This window comes from Bos taurus, chromosome 11 (genome assembly GCF_002263795.3).
Source record: "Bos taurus isolate L1 Dominette 01449 registration number 42190680 breed Hereford chromosome 11, ARS-UCD2.0, whole genome shotgun sequence".
Classification (NCBI taxonomy): Eukaryota; Metazoa; Chordata; class Mammalia; order Artiodactyla; family Bovidae; genus Bos; species Bos taurus.
In genome coordinates, this window is record NC_037338.1 from 72,481,368 (window position 1) to 72,498,043 (window position 16,676).

The 16,676-nt window shown below is 45.4% G+C and overlaps 1 protein-coding gene across 1 annotated transcript; it reads right to left on the bottom strand.

The window, feature by feature from the left end:
- Positions 1 to 204: 204 nt before the first annotated feature.
- On the bottom strand, positions 205 to 4,364 carry TCF23 (transcription factor 23). The gene is given in 3 exon segments (NM_001038216.2): positions 205 to 1,196; positions 3,060 to 3,302; positions 4,006 to 4,364. Coding segments are annotated over 3 exon segments (645 nt in total). The 5' UTR covers positions 4,228 to 4,364; the 3' UTR covers positions 205 to 1,016.
- Between the last annotated feature and the right edge of the window lie 12,312 nt (positions 4,365 to 16,676).

Genomic DNA, 16,676 nt, shown 5'->3' on the forward strand with positions numbered 1-16,676 from the left:
TGGGAGGGCAGTGCCTGTGGGGAGGAGCTGGCCAGAGAGAGCTCATTCGAAGACAGACTGTGGAAATAACTCGTGAGCCAGTGAGGCCTTCAGCCAAAATCATGGAAGGAACCTAGTGAACCTGGGCCTATCTTGGAGGTTAGGTGTCTAATACAATGGCAGATTGTCATTATTATCCCCTGGAAAAGATACACATTCTCCTTCTAAGGTCCTTCAAGGATGTAATTGAGTCTTCATACATAAGGCTTTAAGGTGTTGGGATGAAATTTCAAACCAGGCAGCTAGGACCACGTACAGATTTCTCTGCATCCTGGAATGTGAGCAATGTAAGCTTTCTGGCTTAACCTGTAAATATAACTCATATCAAGAAAAGAGTGGAAGGCTGCAGGGCCCAGAGAGGGAGAAAAAGTAGTGATGAGGGGCAGCTGGAGAGACCGTGATGCAGATACAAGACTCCTAAATTCCTCCCTGCCTCTGACGTCAGGTGAGCATCTTGCAGTGCAAATAGCAAAGCACGTTCCCTTCTTCAGTGTCCCCTCTGTCTATATGACCCCAGCCCAGCTCTGTTTACACTCACAGCTGCCAAAAGGCAGTCTGGCCCCTGGTCTTCCCATCAGCCCCTGCAGCCTCTGCCAGCCTCGGCGCTACCTCAGCCTCAGGTGCTACCTCTGTGCCATTGTCTTGCGATCTCCCAGGCTTTGTGGGAGGAACCTCAGGAGAGAAAAGCAAGGGACAATGCACGAATTCAACTTCCAACTCAATCAAACCCTTTCCTTGTAACTGCCACAAGGGAGCCCCTGGGGTGTCACCCGTGGGTGGCAAGCTGAGGCTCTATCTGCTCCTGGTCCTCCTGAGTACTCTCATCACAGAGGTGCCCACTGCTCTGCTGGGACCCAGAGCTGAGCCTGAATCAGATCCGATGGGTGAGAGACAGAATGAAGACAGGTGAGGCCTGGCAGAGAATCCAGGTCCCAAGGCTTGAGTCGCAGTCCAGGAGAAGCGGGTGACTGTGACGATCACTTGTCACTGGGTGCTGGTGACAGTGGCCTGGTGGAAAGAAGGGCATCTGGCTCTCCAGAGACATGGGGCCCAGCCTCTGCCTCCTTTGTTCTTTGGCCCGAGTTGGAGGCTGTGGTAGAGTCAAGGCCAGAGCACCCCAGGCCTCCAGCGTAGAGACGAGATCGCATTGGCCACTTCTGCAAGACACAGGGAGGGCACGAGAGTCAAGCTCACTAGCAAAGCCCCTTGTAGCCCTTGGCACCCAAAACTAGGCCTTCCCTAGCCTCCCTCCCTGGGACCACCCCCTCCCACCACCACGACTGCACTGTGACAGTGGTCCTGGGCTCACCACCACTCCTGGCCTCATGCCTTCTCCTGACCACCTGAGCCTGGCTGAGAGGCACAGGAGGAGCTGTCTGAGGAGAGCAATGGCCACAAGAGGAAACCACCCCCACCGTGGTGGGGAGGGAGGTGGGCAGCTGCCAAGGGCTGGGTTGTTGGGAGGGCGGCCGAGTGGGGCAGGGAGAGGCTCCTCCTGACACTGAACAGTCCTGGCTCCTTCTCTCGCCCCGCGCCCGCCCAAGTGCCTGTGGCCGCACACATCAGTGCTGCCCACTCTCTCTAAAAGCAGCAGGCCTCTCAGGCCTGTCAGTCCTTGCAGCAGGCACGTGGGCAGTCCCAGAAAATGCCAGGTTGACTCTGCCCTAAGATCTGCCCTCCTCTTGACAGCCCTCTAACCCAGTGGTTGAGGGCCCCTGCTCCCGGGTAGCTACCCCACCCCACCAAGCTGCCAGGGTTCGAGCCCTAGCCGGGCTCTCGTGTATTCATTCTTCAACATATGTATCCATCACTGACTTCATGCAATGGCCTCCCCTCAGCTAAGGAATGACAGTGCCACCCAGGGACTCTGCACCAGGTGCCACCACTGGCATTTCAGAGTGACCCCTTTTTGTTTCAAATTCTTGCATTTTAGCTGTATTTACATCAAAAAAAAAAAAAATCTTAAGTCTCAAGACATTTCAGAACTAATGATGTTTAAGGGAGAGAGATGGTGACAAGTATCCTCCATAAAAATAAAGTTGCTATCCTCAGAGAGCAAAGATGACCCTTTATCACAGTTACACTCTGCAACTGGCAACTTACTCTGCACCCCCCACCCCACCTCCACCCCGGCAGCCTGCCTAGTGGCTATGAGCCCAGGGTCTAAAGTCAGACACTCTAGGGTTTAAACAGCATTCAGATACTTAACCTCCCTAAGCTTTGTTTTCCTTGTCTGTAAAGTAATTCTCAATTAAAAACAAACAAACAAACCTTCATATGGTTCCTGTGTGGATTAAAAGATGAAAATGCTCTAAAGCCCTTAGTCCAGCTCCTGGAATAACTTAACATAATGTTAACACAATGTTAACTGTTATTGCAATGATGATTATTATTAATCACACTTTTCCTTCATGATCTCATTTCATTCCCTGGAAGCGAAGTCAGACTCACATTATCTTCCTTTTTACGTATAATAAAATAGAAGTTCGGGAAAGGTAGGTGGCAGCCTGGTAAGTTCTGGATGCAGTATGCCCTCCTCCCTGATTTCTCAGCCCCTGCTGGTCCCCTACCCGGCTGGGTGGCTTCCAAAGTGATGTTTTCTTAGGCCAACCCCTCCTGAGACAGAAGTCCAGAGGCCACCAAAGCCCTGTATGGTGGCATGAAGGCCCTGGAATCTAGGAATCTCCCTAAAGTGTGGTTTTCTTCCCCAGACCCCAGCCCTGGAAACTGCCCACTTCGCTCCTCGACCACTAAGTGCCCCAGAGTCTTGGGGCCTCTTAAGAATTTCCCTCCCCTTGGAGGAACCACATTCTCATGAAGTCATTTCTAATCATCATCCCCACTGCATCCCATGAGAAACACAGGGTCAGCCCAGTCCCAAGAGCCTGCCTCAGCTTCTTTCCCTCTGAGAGAGCAGGAAGCAGCTGGTCCCAATGTCAGCTCTGCCCAAGGGATGGGGGCTGAGTCCAGGGTTCCCCATCCCAAACCCCCTTCCCCAAGGCCCTGGGCCTGCGACCTACCTTGAGAGGGTGCAAATAGCGGAGTCCACGCAGGAAAGGCGGCCAGGAGGGGCCGGGCATCTCTTGTCCAAGCGTGCGGGTGAGGTGGGCTATGTAGCTGGTGGCCAGCACCAGCACGTCCAACTTGGACAACTTGGTGTCAGGTGGCACGGCCGGCAGGGTGGCCTGCAGGGCCAGGAAGGCCTGGCGCAGCGTCCTCACCCGGCTCCGCTCCCGCGCAGCGTTCTCAGGACTGGCCTCGCTCTGCACAGAGGACCCCCGTGAGTGGGTCTGACCGGACCCCCATCGCCCCGGGTGCTAAGTGTATCCTGGGGCAAGGTCTCCTGCCAGAGTAGTAGCAAGCCAATAGGCAGAGACTCAAGGGCCTCGTCCCCTCTTTGTCTGTTCTCGACCCAGCCCCACTTTACAGTGGAGGAAATGGAGAGAAGACCTTACCTGGGCTCAGAACTGTGAGTCCTGGCCTCTCCCATTCTCCACTGGGCCTCCCTTGGCTCTTGCTCCATTGACACCTAACTCTGAATCCTGCTTATCAGGATGCCCTGGGTCCACAGCAAGCACACAGCCCTGCCCTGCTCTGTAGGGCTGACCCTCGGCCCAGCCAGGTCCTGAGATGAGGACACGGCTGTGGTTAAGAGGAAAGGACAGCAAAGCCCGCTGGCCCTGCTGCTGATGGCTGCTCTGGGACCTTGGGAAGCACCTCACTCTTCTGGGTCTCAGTTTCCTCAAGAGAAGTCAGCTGGGCCAGCTCTCTGAGCCGCACTGTGGTGAAGGCTGTTCTGACTTGTCCCAACTACCCAAGCATGGAGCCCTGGAGCAGAAGTTGACCAGTGGCCCCTCTCTTGGGCAGGATATTAACCATGAATGAGACTCTGCCATCAGAGATGACATTGCAGCACCTCCCATGCCTGCCTCCCCCAGCTCCCTCTTCAGGCCCCGACTTTCTTACCCGACCCCGAGCCAGGCTCCTGGCCCTGGCTCCTCGAGGGTTCGGGGCTGTTCGGCTCCATCTTTGGTTGCTCCAGCTGGACTCTTCCCACAGGTCCTGCCCTCTCCTGCTCAGGCGGCTCCTCTTCCTCTCAGTGCCTGCTAACAACCTCGGTGTGGCCTTGGCCGGGCTCTGCCCCAGTCCTGGCATGGCCCGTGCCCCTCTGGCCTCCCTCTGTGACATGCCACACCCCTGAGGTGTGGTGGTGCAGCCTCCAGCTCCGGGATACAGTGCCCAAGGGAGCCCTTGGGCTCTCGCTAGCAGGGCAGGCTGGTCATCCAGCCAGCAACGTCTATATCTGAGGGAGCTGGCGCCAACTCAGTCCTGCTCGGTTCCTTGCTCTGGGAAAACCGCCCACCCGGCACAGCCCCCGCAAAAAGCCTCCTGACTGCCTCCCAACCGGCTGAGGGGTGGGGGTGCTGGGCGCGGGGAGTGGCCAAGCCCTGGGAGGAGGCCCCTGCCGAACAAGACAGGAGGACAGTGGGAAAGGAGCACCCTTCCGGAGCCCTGCCTGACGCCGCCGGTGGTCCTGGGATAGACCTGCAGCTTCAGCTTTGGGGCTCAAGTCCATGCAAGGGCCCTGAACTCCCTTCCCAGTGCCAGAAGCCTGGCTGTGTACATCCCTGAAAGGACTTTCCCTCGCCTTTGCCTGTGAGCATGACCTTCTGGCCACAGGTCCTCCGCCCCCTACCCCAAGCTTGCCTCCTCTTTCCAACTCAGTACTGTAACTCTTACCTCTCTGTCCCCTGGAATACCCTCCTCCAGCTCTGCCAGGGGAAAAGCTACCCATCTTTTGGGTGTTGCCCAAAGGATTTCAACCCCACTGAATCCAAAGCCCACGTCTCCCTGTTTGATTGGTACCCCATTCTATGCACAGCCACACCCTGTTAGCTTCCTAAGGGTTCACTGTTCTAGATCAGTGCAGGCCAAGCACTGTGGTAAGTCCTTCACACGTATTATCTTATTTCTTAGATCAAGATCAACCTTTTAAGAAAAAAAGACTCTTACATCATCACTTTAAGAAGGGAACACTGAGGTATTCAGAAGTGAAATAACTTGTGCAATGTCAAACACTGAGCAAGTGATGGAGGTGATGAAAGCCCAGGAAGTCAAGTGGGACTTGGAATGCTGCCCCTCACCCTCTGCTGCTCTGCCTTGGGTGGATCACTCACATGTCTGTTTCCCTGTAAGACTTGAGGTCTTTGAAGGCAAGGACCAGGTTGTTTGCTGAGCTGCCTCAAATCCTTCATACAGCTGGTTAGGAGGGGACAAGCTAAAGGAACAGCCAGCCTGCCAGGGTCACCCCTGACCTTGAGTTACCACCCCTCCCTGCAGCAGAATCACTGCAAGTCCCTTATCCCCCAGTCTTAAATGCCAACAGAGACAGAATAAGTAGAGGGAAAGTATAGAGAGGACAGAGAAACAAAGGACAGACATTCAGCCAACCAGAGAAAGGAAAACAGAGGCGAAGTAGTACTGACTTGAATGTGCATCAGTAAAGAGGTGATCACATTGATTTAGGTATATTCATACTGTGGAATGATATGCAGTAATAAGAAGCAAACGTGTATGCTGCTGCTGCTGCCAAGTTGCTTCAGTCGTGTCCAACTCTGTGCGACCCCATAGACGGCAGCCCACCAGGCTCCCCCATCCCTGGGATTCTCCAGGCAAGAACGCTGGAGTGGGTCGCCATTTCCTTCTCCAACGCATGAAAGTGAAAAGTGAAAGTGAAGCCGCTCAGTCATGTCCGACTCTTATCAACCCCATGGACTGCAGCCCACCAGGCTCCTCGGTCCATGGGATTTTCCAGGCAAGAGTACTGGAGTGGGGTGCCATGTGTATAGTGACCTGAAAAATCTCTCCACAATACACAGTGAAGTGTCAAAACCTAGCTGTAGATCACTATGTACAATAAGATCCCAACTAGGCAGTTTGACTGTCTAAGAGCAACATCTGGCTCAGAAAATGGGAAAAACCTAAAGCCTAAAGTTTCAACAACTCCAACAGGGTGACCATCCTGTTCAGGGCTTGCAAGATGAGACTGATATGAAACATTTCTGTGCTTTACCTGAGAAATATACACGTTCTCAGGGGCATAAGAACCCTGCCTTATATAAGAACCTCTCTGCTATTGAAACTAAGGATCATCAGAAACTATTGTGGCAATCCTCTTTGTGGTCAAAGGTCATACCAATCTTGAAATACCTGTTCACTGTGCCCTCAGGACAGAAGAATGGCATTTGGATGGAAAAAGCAGTAACTGCATACTTTTCAGACATAACAGAACCATCTTGTGTTATACGTGTAGTTTCTCCAAAGTTATCAGATGCCAACCTTCAAGTGATGAACTAAGAATCAGTGGGACGCTCATCCCAAGACCCTCAGCCCTCAGTTTTGAAAAGCTCCCTACAGAGAACTCCACCGCCATAAACAGATAAATTGGGCATTCCAAATCTAACCATCCTTGAGATGAGGAGTGGCCCATAGAATGAGTAGGAAATATTTTCAGACTTTCAGTTCAATATTGTCTTTCTCAGAAGGCATTTGGGTGTGGCTAAGGCAGGCCTCTCCCAAAAGCTTCCATCCAGAGCCCATCTGAAATGTAATCAGGTCAATGCCAAAGCCAGACTTCTAAGGGAACTCATGAAAGCCCTTGGCAGATGGTAAATGGTATGATCTCTCTCCTTCTGGAGGAACTTACCTATCAGGGAAGGAAGGAGCTCTGGCTCCAGCTTTTCTGAGTCAGGACACAGATAGGAAGGAAGAAAAAAAATTAAAACTACACCTGCAGCCACATGGAAAGAGATCTCCTTGTGCCCAAGTGCATTCCTACACTCTCAAGGAGCTCTTCTACCCATATGCTCAGTCCTCAGGACTGCTAAGTCATGGCCAGCTTAACCTGGGACTTCTCAGACTTTCACTTCAGGACTCAAGACTTTCAACTCACCTCAAGACTTTCACTTCTCAGATTTGCATCCTCAGCAGAGATGTTAGAAAGAAAAGGAAAACTTACACAATGAAAAACAGTGTCCACAAAGCCCCAGGAGGTGAACCTAGACAGGGTAAGCCTGATGTACAGGGGTGGTGTTTCCCAGGTCAAAAGTCCAAGGGACGTTTCTATTGCTCCAGTGTCTTGCACAAGTTTCCCATCAGGCTGCAGACTCATCTACAGGGCACAGCTCAGGTTCATGCCATGCCTGGCTATCTCTGCTGGTACGGGACTCCCTGCATGCACCTGTGTGGACAGTCCTGTCAAGTACAGCTTTGTCCCAGTCTTGGGCTTCGTCCCTAACAGCCAGGCCATGGATATGGCAGGGCAGGTTCTGGCACATTGGTCCAAATGGGCTTCATGGAGAACACAGACGATGGGTAAAGGCACAGCTTCTGCCATGCGTTCTCTCTCTTTTTTAAAGTATTTTGTAATTTAATTTACTTATTTATTCTTGCCTTGCTTAATCTTCATTGCTGCATTGGCTTTTCTCTTGTTGCCATGAGTGGGAGCTACTCCCTAGCTGCTGTGCATGAGCATCTCATTGTGCTGGCTTCTCTTATGGTGGAGCATAGGCTCCAGAGCACAGGCTCAATAGTTTTGGTGCAGGGCTTATTGGCTCCGTGGCACGTGGAATCTTCCTGGACCAGGGATTGAACTTGTGTCTCCTGTATTGGCAGGTGGATTCTTCATCACTGAACCACCAAGGAAGTCAGTATTCTCTTTTGAGTTGGTCCGGGACATCTGTTTCTTGAGTAGGAAACAGGTAGGGTCCCAGGAACTGGTCTAACTAATGGAAGTCGGGCCTAATGGTTCCTATCTTGGCCTCTAGTACTGATGACAGATTCTCCTCTTCCTGGGCTTTGTTTCAGCACAGCACCACCAGCCTCCACTATTTCAGGCTGAGGATGAAGCCCCTTCACAGTTCACATTGGGACTGGCTCTGTCTACAGAGATGTGGAGAGGAAGTGGATATAGATGGAGTAGGATCATTTTGATTTGAGCTCCACCTCCCAGGAGTTGTCATCTACACCTGGAACAATGACCTCTTGAATACTATTCATATTTGAGGTCCCTTTGAGAAAGAAGTACTCAGTAAGCTCAGAATCTATCTGCATGGCCAGGGGACCAGTGTGAAAGGACAAGAAGAGTAGCCTTCTCCCTCTCTTTCTGGAACAGTCACTTATATTTCTCTCAGTGCCTCAAGTGCTATAGAAATGACCCGGAAGTGTGATTACTTCCACTCCAAAGGAAAAATGCACTTTTATTCTTTTTCAATCTTATGTCTCCAGATATATTCCCATTTATTTTTGTTTTGTATTTTATTTGCACCCAACTCTTTTTTCTCTTGGTGCCACTCAGCATTAGGGATCTTAGATCCCCCAACCAGATATTGAACCCACGCCCCTGCAGTGGAAGTGTGGATTCCTAACCACTGGACTCCAGGGAATTCCCCCACACAACTCTTTTTGTGTTCTTGATCAGTGTTGCTGGAAATATGCCTAGATTATCAACCTGCTCAAAGATCAGCCTTTGTTTTGTTTTTTAATATTCTGTATCTTTAAAAATTATTATAAAATGTACCACCTTAACTATTTTTAAGTATACAGTTCAGTGGCAATAAGTATATTCCCTTTCTTGTGCAAACATCACTGCCATCCATCCCCAGAGCATTTTGCATATTGCAAAACTGAAATTCCATACTTATTAAACAATAATTCTCCATTTTCCCTACTCCTAACACCTCTGAACTTTCTGTGTCTGAGAATCTGGCTACTCTGAGTCCCTCATATGAGTAGAATCATGCAATATTTGTCCTTTTGTGAAACAATATTCCATTGTATGCATTTATTACATTTTGTTTATCCATTTATGTGTCAGTGGACATTGGGTTATTTACACCTTTGGGCTATTGTGAACAATGCTACTAAGAACATTAGTGTACAAGTATCTTTTTGAGATCCTGCTTTTGATTTTGGGGGTATTTACCCAGAAGTGAACTTGCTGGATCATATGATAATTTTATTTTTAATATTTTGTGGAACAACCATACTGTTTTTTATAGTAGCTGCATCATTTTACATTACCACCAGCAGTGCACAAGAGTTCTGATTTCTCCACATCCTCTGCAACACTTATTTTCTGTCTTGTTTTGTTTTATAATTGCCATCTTAATGAATGTGAATCCCTATTCTTTTAAAGTCTCCATTTCACTAATTTTTAGCCTTATTTTTATTTTCTTCTGTCTCATGTCTTCCATTTTGCCTTAGTGGTCATTTTCCAACTTCAGGAGAAGAAAGCTGGGTTGGTTTGTCTTTAAAGTTCACTGTGATTTGCTAAATGATAAGAGGAACAAAAGAACAAGACTTAATTATTGTAAACATAGCTTTGCACCTAATAACACAGCCTCAAAAAGACATAAAGCAACAACTGACAGAAATGCAAGGAGAAATATATAAATCAACAGTTATGGTTGATTTTAATACATCTCATGAGAAATCTGGGCTGGATGAAGCACAAGCTAGAATGAAGATTGCCGGGAGAAATATCAATAACCTCAGATATGCAGATAACACCACCCTTATGGCAGAAAGCGAAGAGAAACTAGAGTTTCTTGATAAAAGTGAAAGAGGAGAGTGAAAAAGCTGGTTTACAGTTCAACATTCAAAAAAAGAAGATCATGGCATCTGGTCCCATCACTTCATGGCAAATAGATAGGGAAACAAGGAAACCATGATAGACTTTCTTTTCTTGGGCTCCAAAATCACTGCAGATGGTGACTGCAGCCATGAAATTAAAAGACACTGCTCCTTGAAAGAAAAGCTATGACCAACCTAGACAGCATATTAAAAAGCAGAGACATTACTTTGCCAACAAAGGTCCATCTAGTCAAAGCTATGGTTTTTTCCAGTAGTCATGTATGGATGTGAGAATTGGACCATAAAGAAGGCTGAGCACTGAAGAACTGATGCTTTTGAACTGTGGTGTTGAAGAAGACTCTTGAGAGTCCCTTGGACTGCAAGGAGATCCAACCAGTCAATCCTAAAGGAAATCAGTCCTGAATATTCACTTGAAGGACGGCTGCTGAAGCTGAAGCTCCAATACTTTGGCCACCTGATGTGAAGAACAGACTCACTGGAAAAGATCCTGATGCTGGGGAAGATTGAGGGCAGGAGGAGAAGGGGATGACAGAGGTTGAGATGGTTGGATGGCATCACCGACTCAATGGACATGAGTTTGAGCAAGCTCCAGGAGTTGGTGATGGACAGGGAGGCCTGGTGTGCTGCAGTCCATGGGGTCACAAAGAGTTGGACACAACTGAGCAACTGAACTGAACTGAACCAAACTTAACACATCTCTTTTAGAAAATGATAGATTAGAGATACATAAGCAGAGACACTGAATTATAATTGGTAAACTCAAATATTAGATATATCAAAAAATAGAGGACAAACACTGGACATTCCTGGAGAGAGTAAAAATAGGGTATCAAGGCCAACTTATAAATTTTACTCTGTATATGTATGCATTGTTTGGATTTTTTAATAATGGAATTTATCTGTGCATTGTTTACTTCAAAGAACAAGAAGAGCTAAAAGGCAAACAAGCCTTTGGTTCAACTGGCTGGTTCAGGTATTTCCACCACAGTACTGTCAAAGTCTTGTTGAAATCAATGTATAAGGGGATAATTATAATTCCTAGGCTAGAAAACTCATTTACAAAGTAGGAAATAAGAGCAATGTGCTATGTAGCACAGGGAACCCAGTCTGGTGCTCTGTGATGACCTGGGGGGATGGGATGAGGGGAGGGGAGGGAGGCTAGGATGGAAGGGATGAATGTATAATTATGGCTGATTTGCATTGTTGTGTGGCAAAAAACCAACATAACATTGTAAAAAAATTTTTTAATGTAAATAACTAAAATGAGCATACACAAAAAGAGTAATGTGGGAAATTTTATGTAAGTAACTAAAGACTATATATTTTTTTCGAACTCTAGAAGCTTACTCTTTGGAAGGAAAGTTATGACCAACCTAGATAGCATATTGCAAAGCAGAGACATTACTTTGCCAACAAAGGTCCGTCTAGTCAAGGCTATGGTTTTTCCAGTGGTCATGTATGGATGTGAGAGTTTGACTGTGAAGAAAGCTGAGCACCAAAGAATTGATGTTTTTGAACTGTGGTGTTGGAGAAGACTCTTGAGAGTCCCTTGGACTGCAAGGAGATCCAACCAGTCCATTCTGAAGGAGATCAGCCCTGGGATTTCTTTGGAAGGAATGATGGTAAAGCTGAAACTCCAGCACTTTGGCCACCTCATGCAAAGAGTTGACTCATTGGAAAAGACTCTGCTGCTGGGAGGGATTGGGGGCAGGAGGAGAAGGGGACGACAGAGGATGAAATGGCTGGATGGCATCACTGACTCAATGGACGTGAGTCTGAGTTGGTGATGGACAGGGAGGCTTGGCGTGCTGCGATTCATGGGGTCGCAAAGAGTCGGACACGACTGAGCGACTGAACTGAACTGAACTGAAAGACTATATTTAGATACAAACAAGCACTCGAGGATAAGGCAAATCACGTTGCTGAATTACAAGAGCAACTCACAGAGGGTCAGAACACAGGAGTGCAAATTATAGTTCCCACTTGCCAAGTCTCCACAGCCGCTAGTTTGAGAGAATATATCGATCAGCTTTGGAAGAGCAAGAAAAGAAGAATCATAGAGACAAATCTGATAATACTCATGCCAGCACTGGCCAGAAAAGATAATGCTTTGCTCAGCATTTAAGTATTTCTGTTGAGATAAATGAAACTAACCTCTTAGCTTGGTGTTATCAGGCAATCAATTAATTAGTTTGCCCAACTTTCCTGGTTCTGAGACCATGCATCAAGCCTCTTCCTGACCACCAGGCAGTTCTGTCTGCATGATTTGAGAGAATCGGTGATGTTGAAAGCAGTATGTCAATCCCTGCAACTATGATTTCTCATGGTAAATTAATTATGTGGATTCTGATTACTTTTTGACTTCCCAAATAGACTATAAAGGGAGAATATGTGAATTATTTCCTGCCCATATGAGCTATTTTTTTAGGGTAAATTTATAAATTGGCATTCTGGCACTTACCTCAGGCTGTGTGTTTCAGTTGGCAGGGTCAAGAGCTCATTTCTTATCCTGGAAAGTGAGAGTTCAGATATAACTGCCCTCCTTGATGACACAATATATATGCCACTTCTAGAAGGCAACTCTCTAAAGAAGGCTTGCTTCTGAGAGCGAGAGTCCTTAGAACCTCACTGAAGCCTGCAGTCCCTCCTTTCATGGGCAAATTCATGGAAAAGCTCATGCCTGGTCTATCAATCTATCTTAAATTTATAGTATTCAACAATTGAGCTTCCCAGGTGGCTCAGTGGTAAAGAATCCACCTGCCAAGCAGGAGATGCAGGTTCGATACCTGAGTCAGGAAGATCTCCTGGAGAAGGAAATGGCAACCCATTCCAGTATTCTTACCTGGGAAATCCCATGGACAGAGGACCCTGGCAGGCTATAGTCTATGGGGTCACAAAAGTGTCAGACACAACTCAGTGAGTAAACAGCAGCATTCAACAATTAGGCAGAAAAATCAATAAGGATATAGAAGACTCGAGCAACACAATAAACTAAATAAACCTAACAGGCAATAAAAAAAAAAACTTAACAGGCATCAAAGAACACTCAACAACAACAGATAAACAGTATTCCAAAGTGTTCATGGAACATTCTCCAGAACAGAACATATGTTAGGGCATAAAACTAGCCTCGGTAGATTTAAAAAGATAAAAATCCGACAAAGTAGGCTGCTGCCAGTGCCCTGGTCCCCACAGAAAGCCACTGCCGACCCCACCTCCTCAGGAGACCCTCCGACACTAGCAGTGACAATCAGATCAGATCAGATCAGTCGCTCAGTCGTGTCCGACTCTTTGCAACCCCATGAATCGCAGCACGCCAGGCCTCCCTGGCCATCATCAACTCCCGGAGTTCACTCAGACTCACGTCCATTGAGTCAGTGATGCCATCCAGCCATCTCATCCTCTGTCGTCCCCTTCTCCTCCTGCCCCCAATCCCTCCCAGCATCAGAGTCTTTTCCAATGAGTCAACTCTTTGCATGAGGTAGCCAAAGTGCTGGAGTTTCAGCTTTAGCATCAGTCCTTCCAAAGAACACCCAGGACTGATCTCCTTCAAAATGGACTGGTTGGATCTCCTTGCAGTCCAAGGGACTCTCAAGAGTCTTCTCCAACACCACAGTTCAAAAGCATCAATTCTTCGGTGCTATGGACACCTGTATTCTCCTGGGAGTGTTCCTGAATATCAGTATACCTACATTTTTTGAGCTTTTTGTGGAAACTGTCTACCCAGTTCCAGAAGGAATTACTTGTGGAGTTGTCACTTAAGTAATACATTCATGGGAGTATCTTGTTTTTTCTCACATTTTATCACACGGAGTTGTCTTGGTTCAACTGGTGCCTTCCCGTGTCCTGTTTGCTCAATCGCCTCTTCATTCTGTGCTTCAGGGAATGCTATGATAGACTCTATCTTGATACAGTTGTCTCAGTTTAATAGCACAGACTTGAAGGAGTTTAAAGAGACTAGAAATCAATACTGCACACTACACATTTGCTTGGAATTGCACAGGAGAAAAAAAAAGAAGAGAAAAACTTCATTCAGAGGTTTTGTTAGGTTACAGATGATCACATTAATTTAATTACTACTAGATAATAATAACATGGAACTTGAGTGATAATAGTGGATTTAAAACTAAAAAAAAAAAATCCAAAAATAGATATGCAAAAAGCAACAAAGGTTTACTGTATAGCACAGGGAACTTGTAATAATCTATAATGGAAAATAATTTCAAAAATAATATATGTGTATATGTATAACTGAATCACATACACAAAAAAGAATTCTACTTTTTGAAATTTTGTAATGTTTATCTTTTGGCCAGCTTTTCTAAATGTCCTATGGACATCTAATAACAATGCATGAGATACAAAATTTTAAATAGATTTGTGTAGGATATAAGATGAATATATATTAATTAAATATAAATCTATTTAAATTATTAATGACATCATTCAAGATGCTATTCTTATTTTTTCTCCACTTTATAAAATATTCTCAGAGAAATATTAATATATCTATGCATGATTACATGTTTTTTCCTTATATTTCTTCTGATTTTTTGCTTTATGTATCTTTGTTTCTTTATTGTTAGGTGTCTAATGGTTTATGATGTCTATCTTCTTTGTGAATTATACCTTTTATCATTAAAAATATTCATCTTTGTTTCATTTAAAATAAATAAATAAATAAAATCCTACAAAGTATGTTCTCCAACCACAATGGAATATAAATCAATAATAGAATAAATCTAGCAAATTCACAAATATGTAGAAATTAAATAACATACTTCTAAATAATCAGTAAGTCAAAGAAGAAATTGCAAGCAAAAGTATAAATTATTTTGAGATTAATGAAAATGAAAAAACAACACACTAAAACTTATGGGATGCAGCTAAAGCAGTGGGGAAAAGGGAGAATTTATAGCTGTAAATGTCTACATTTTAAAAAGAAGAAAAATCTCAAACTAATGATCTAATCACAGTTTAGGAAACCAGAAAGGGAAGAACAAACTAAGCTCAAAGCAAGTAGAAGAAAAGACATAATAAGGATCAGAACAAAAGCAAATGAAATAGAAAAATAATGGAGAAAATGAAAAAAAAAACTGATTCTTTAAAAAGAACAACAAAATCAGCAAAACTTTATCTAGACTGACCAAGAATAAAAAAGAGGGCTCTCCATAAGATCAGGGAGAAGAAAAGGATATCTGCTCTCATCAATTCTATTCAATGTCGTTCTGCAGATTCTAGCAAGGCAACTAGTCAAGATTTGGGCAGGCAGGGTAATGCCTTCCCCAAAGATCCGTTTTTTAATCCCTGTAACCAGTGCAAATGTTAGGCTACCTGGGAAGGGGAAATTAAGATTGCTAATCTGCTGATTTTAAAATAGATTATCCTGGATTATCCAGCTGGCCCCAATGGAATCACACAGGTATTTATAAATTGAAAAGAGAGGCGGAGGAGTTCAGAGTCAGAAGAAGGGTCATGGAGGGCTTCCCTGGTGGCTCAGTAGCAAAGAATCTGCAACCAACGCAGGAGACACAGGTTCCATCCCTGGTCCAGGAAGATCCCACATGCCATGGAGCAACTAAGCCTCTGCACCACAACTATTGGGCTTGTGCTCCAGAGCCCAGGAAGCCACAACTACTGAGCCCACATGCCGCAGCTACTGAAACCCCCACTCCCTAGAGCCTGTGCTCCCCAAAAGAAGCCACTGCAATGAGAAGCCCATACAACTAGAAAGTAGCCCCTGCTCACTGCAACTGGAGAAAAGCCCTTGCAGCCACAAAGACCCAGCACAGCCAAAAATAAATACATAAATTATATATATATATATATATATATATAAAGAATGGTCATGGAGATACGACAGTGCTGGCTTTGAAGAGGAGAGGGAATTTGGGCAACCTCTAGAAGCTGGAAGAAGAAACAAGAAAATGGGCTCCCCTGAGAGCCTCCAGAAAGGAATACAGCCCTGCCAACATCTTGACTTTAGCCCAGTTAGACTCACGTTGGACTTCTAATCTGTAAGACTATGAGGTAATATATTTCTGTTGTTTGAAGAAGCTAAGTATGAGGTAACTTGTTACAGGAACAATAGGAAACTGGAACAATGGTCAACAGATTTTTGACAAGGATACTAAGACAATTCACTGGAGAAAGAATAGACTTTTCAACAGTGTTGGGACAATTCTTTGGCATAAGAATGAAGTTGGGCCCCTACCTTGAAACACATACAAAAATTAACTCAAAGTGGATCATAGATCTAAATTTAACAGGTAAATCTATAAACGTCTTGGAAGAAAACAATAAATTTTTATGACCCTGGGTTAGGCAATGTCTTAGGTAAGATACCTAAAGGAAGCAAGGAAAGAAAAAAATAGATAAATTGGACTCTAATTTAAAAGATTTCATGAATCAAAGGAGACCATCAAGAAATTAAAAAGATTATCCAGAGAATAGAAGAAAATATTTGCAAATCATGTATCTGATAAGAGACTTGTATACCCAGATAAGAGACTTCTTTATCCAAAATATATAAAGTGTTAGTTGCTCAGTCACGTCTGACTCTTTGTGACCCCTTACACTGTAGCCCACCAGGCTCCTCTGACCATGGAATTCTCCAGGAAAGAATACTAGAATGGGTATCCATTCCCTTAAGAACACTAAAAATTCAACAATATGAACACAAAAAAACTTAATTAAAATAAGGGCCAAAGATTTGAATAGATATTTCTCCTAAGAAGATAAACAAATAACCAATAAGCACATAAAAAATGCTCATCATCATTAGTCATTCAGTTCAGTTCAGTCACTCAGTCGTGTCCGACTCTTTGCCACCCCATGAATTGCAGCACGCCAGGCCTCCTTGTCCATCACCAACTCCCGGAGTTCACTCAGACTCACATCCATCGAGTCAGTGATGCCATCCAGCCATCTCATCCTCTGTCGTCCCCTTTTCCTCCTGCCCCCAATCCCTCCCAGCATCAGAG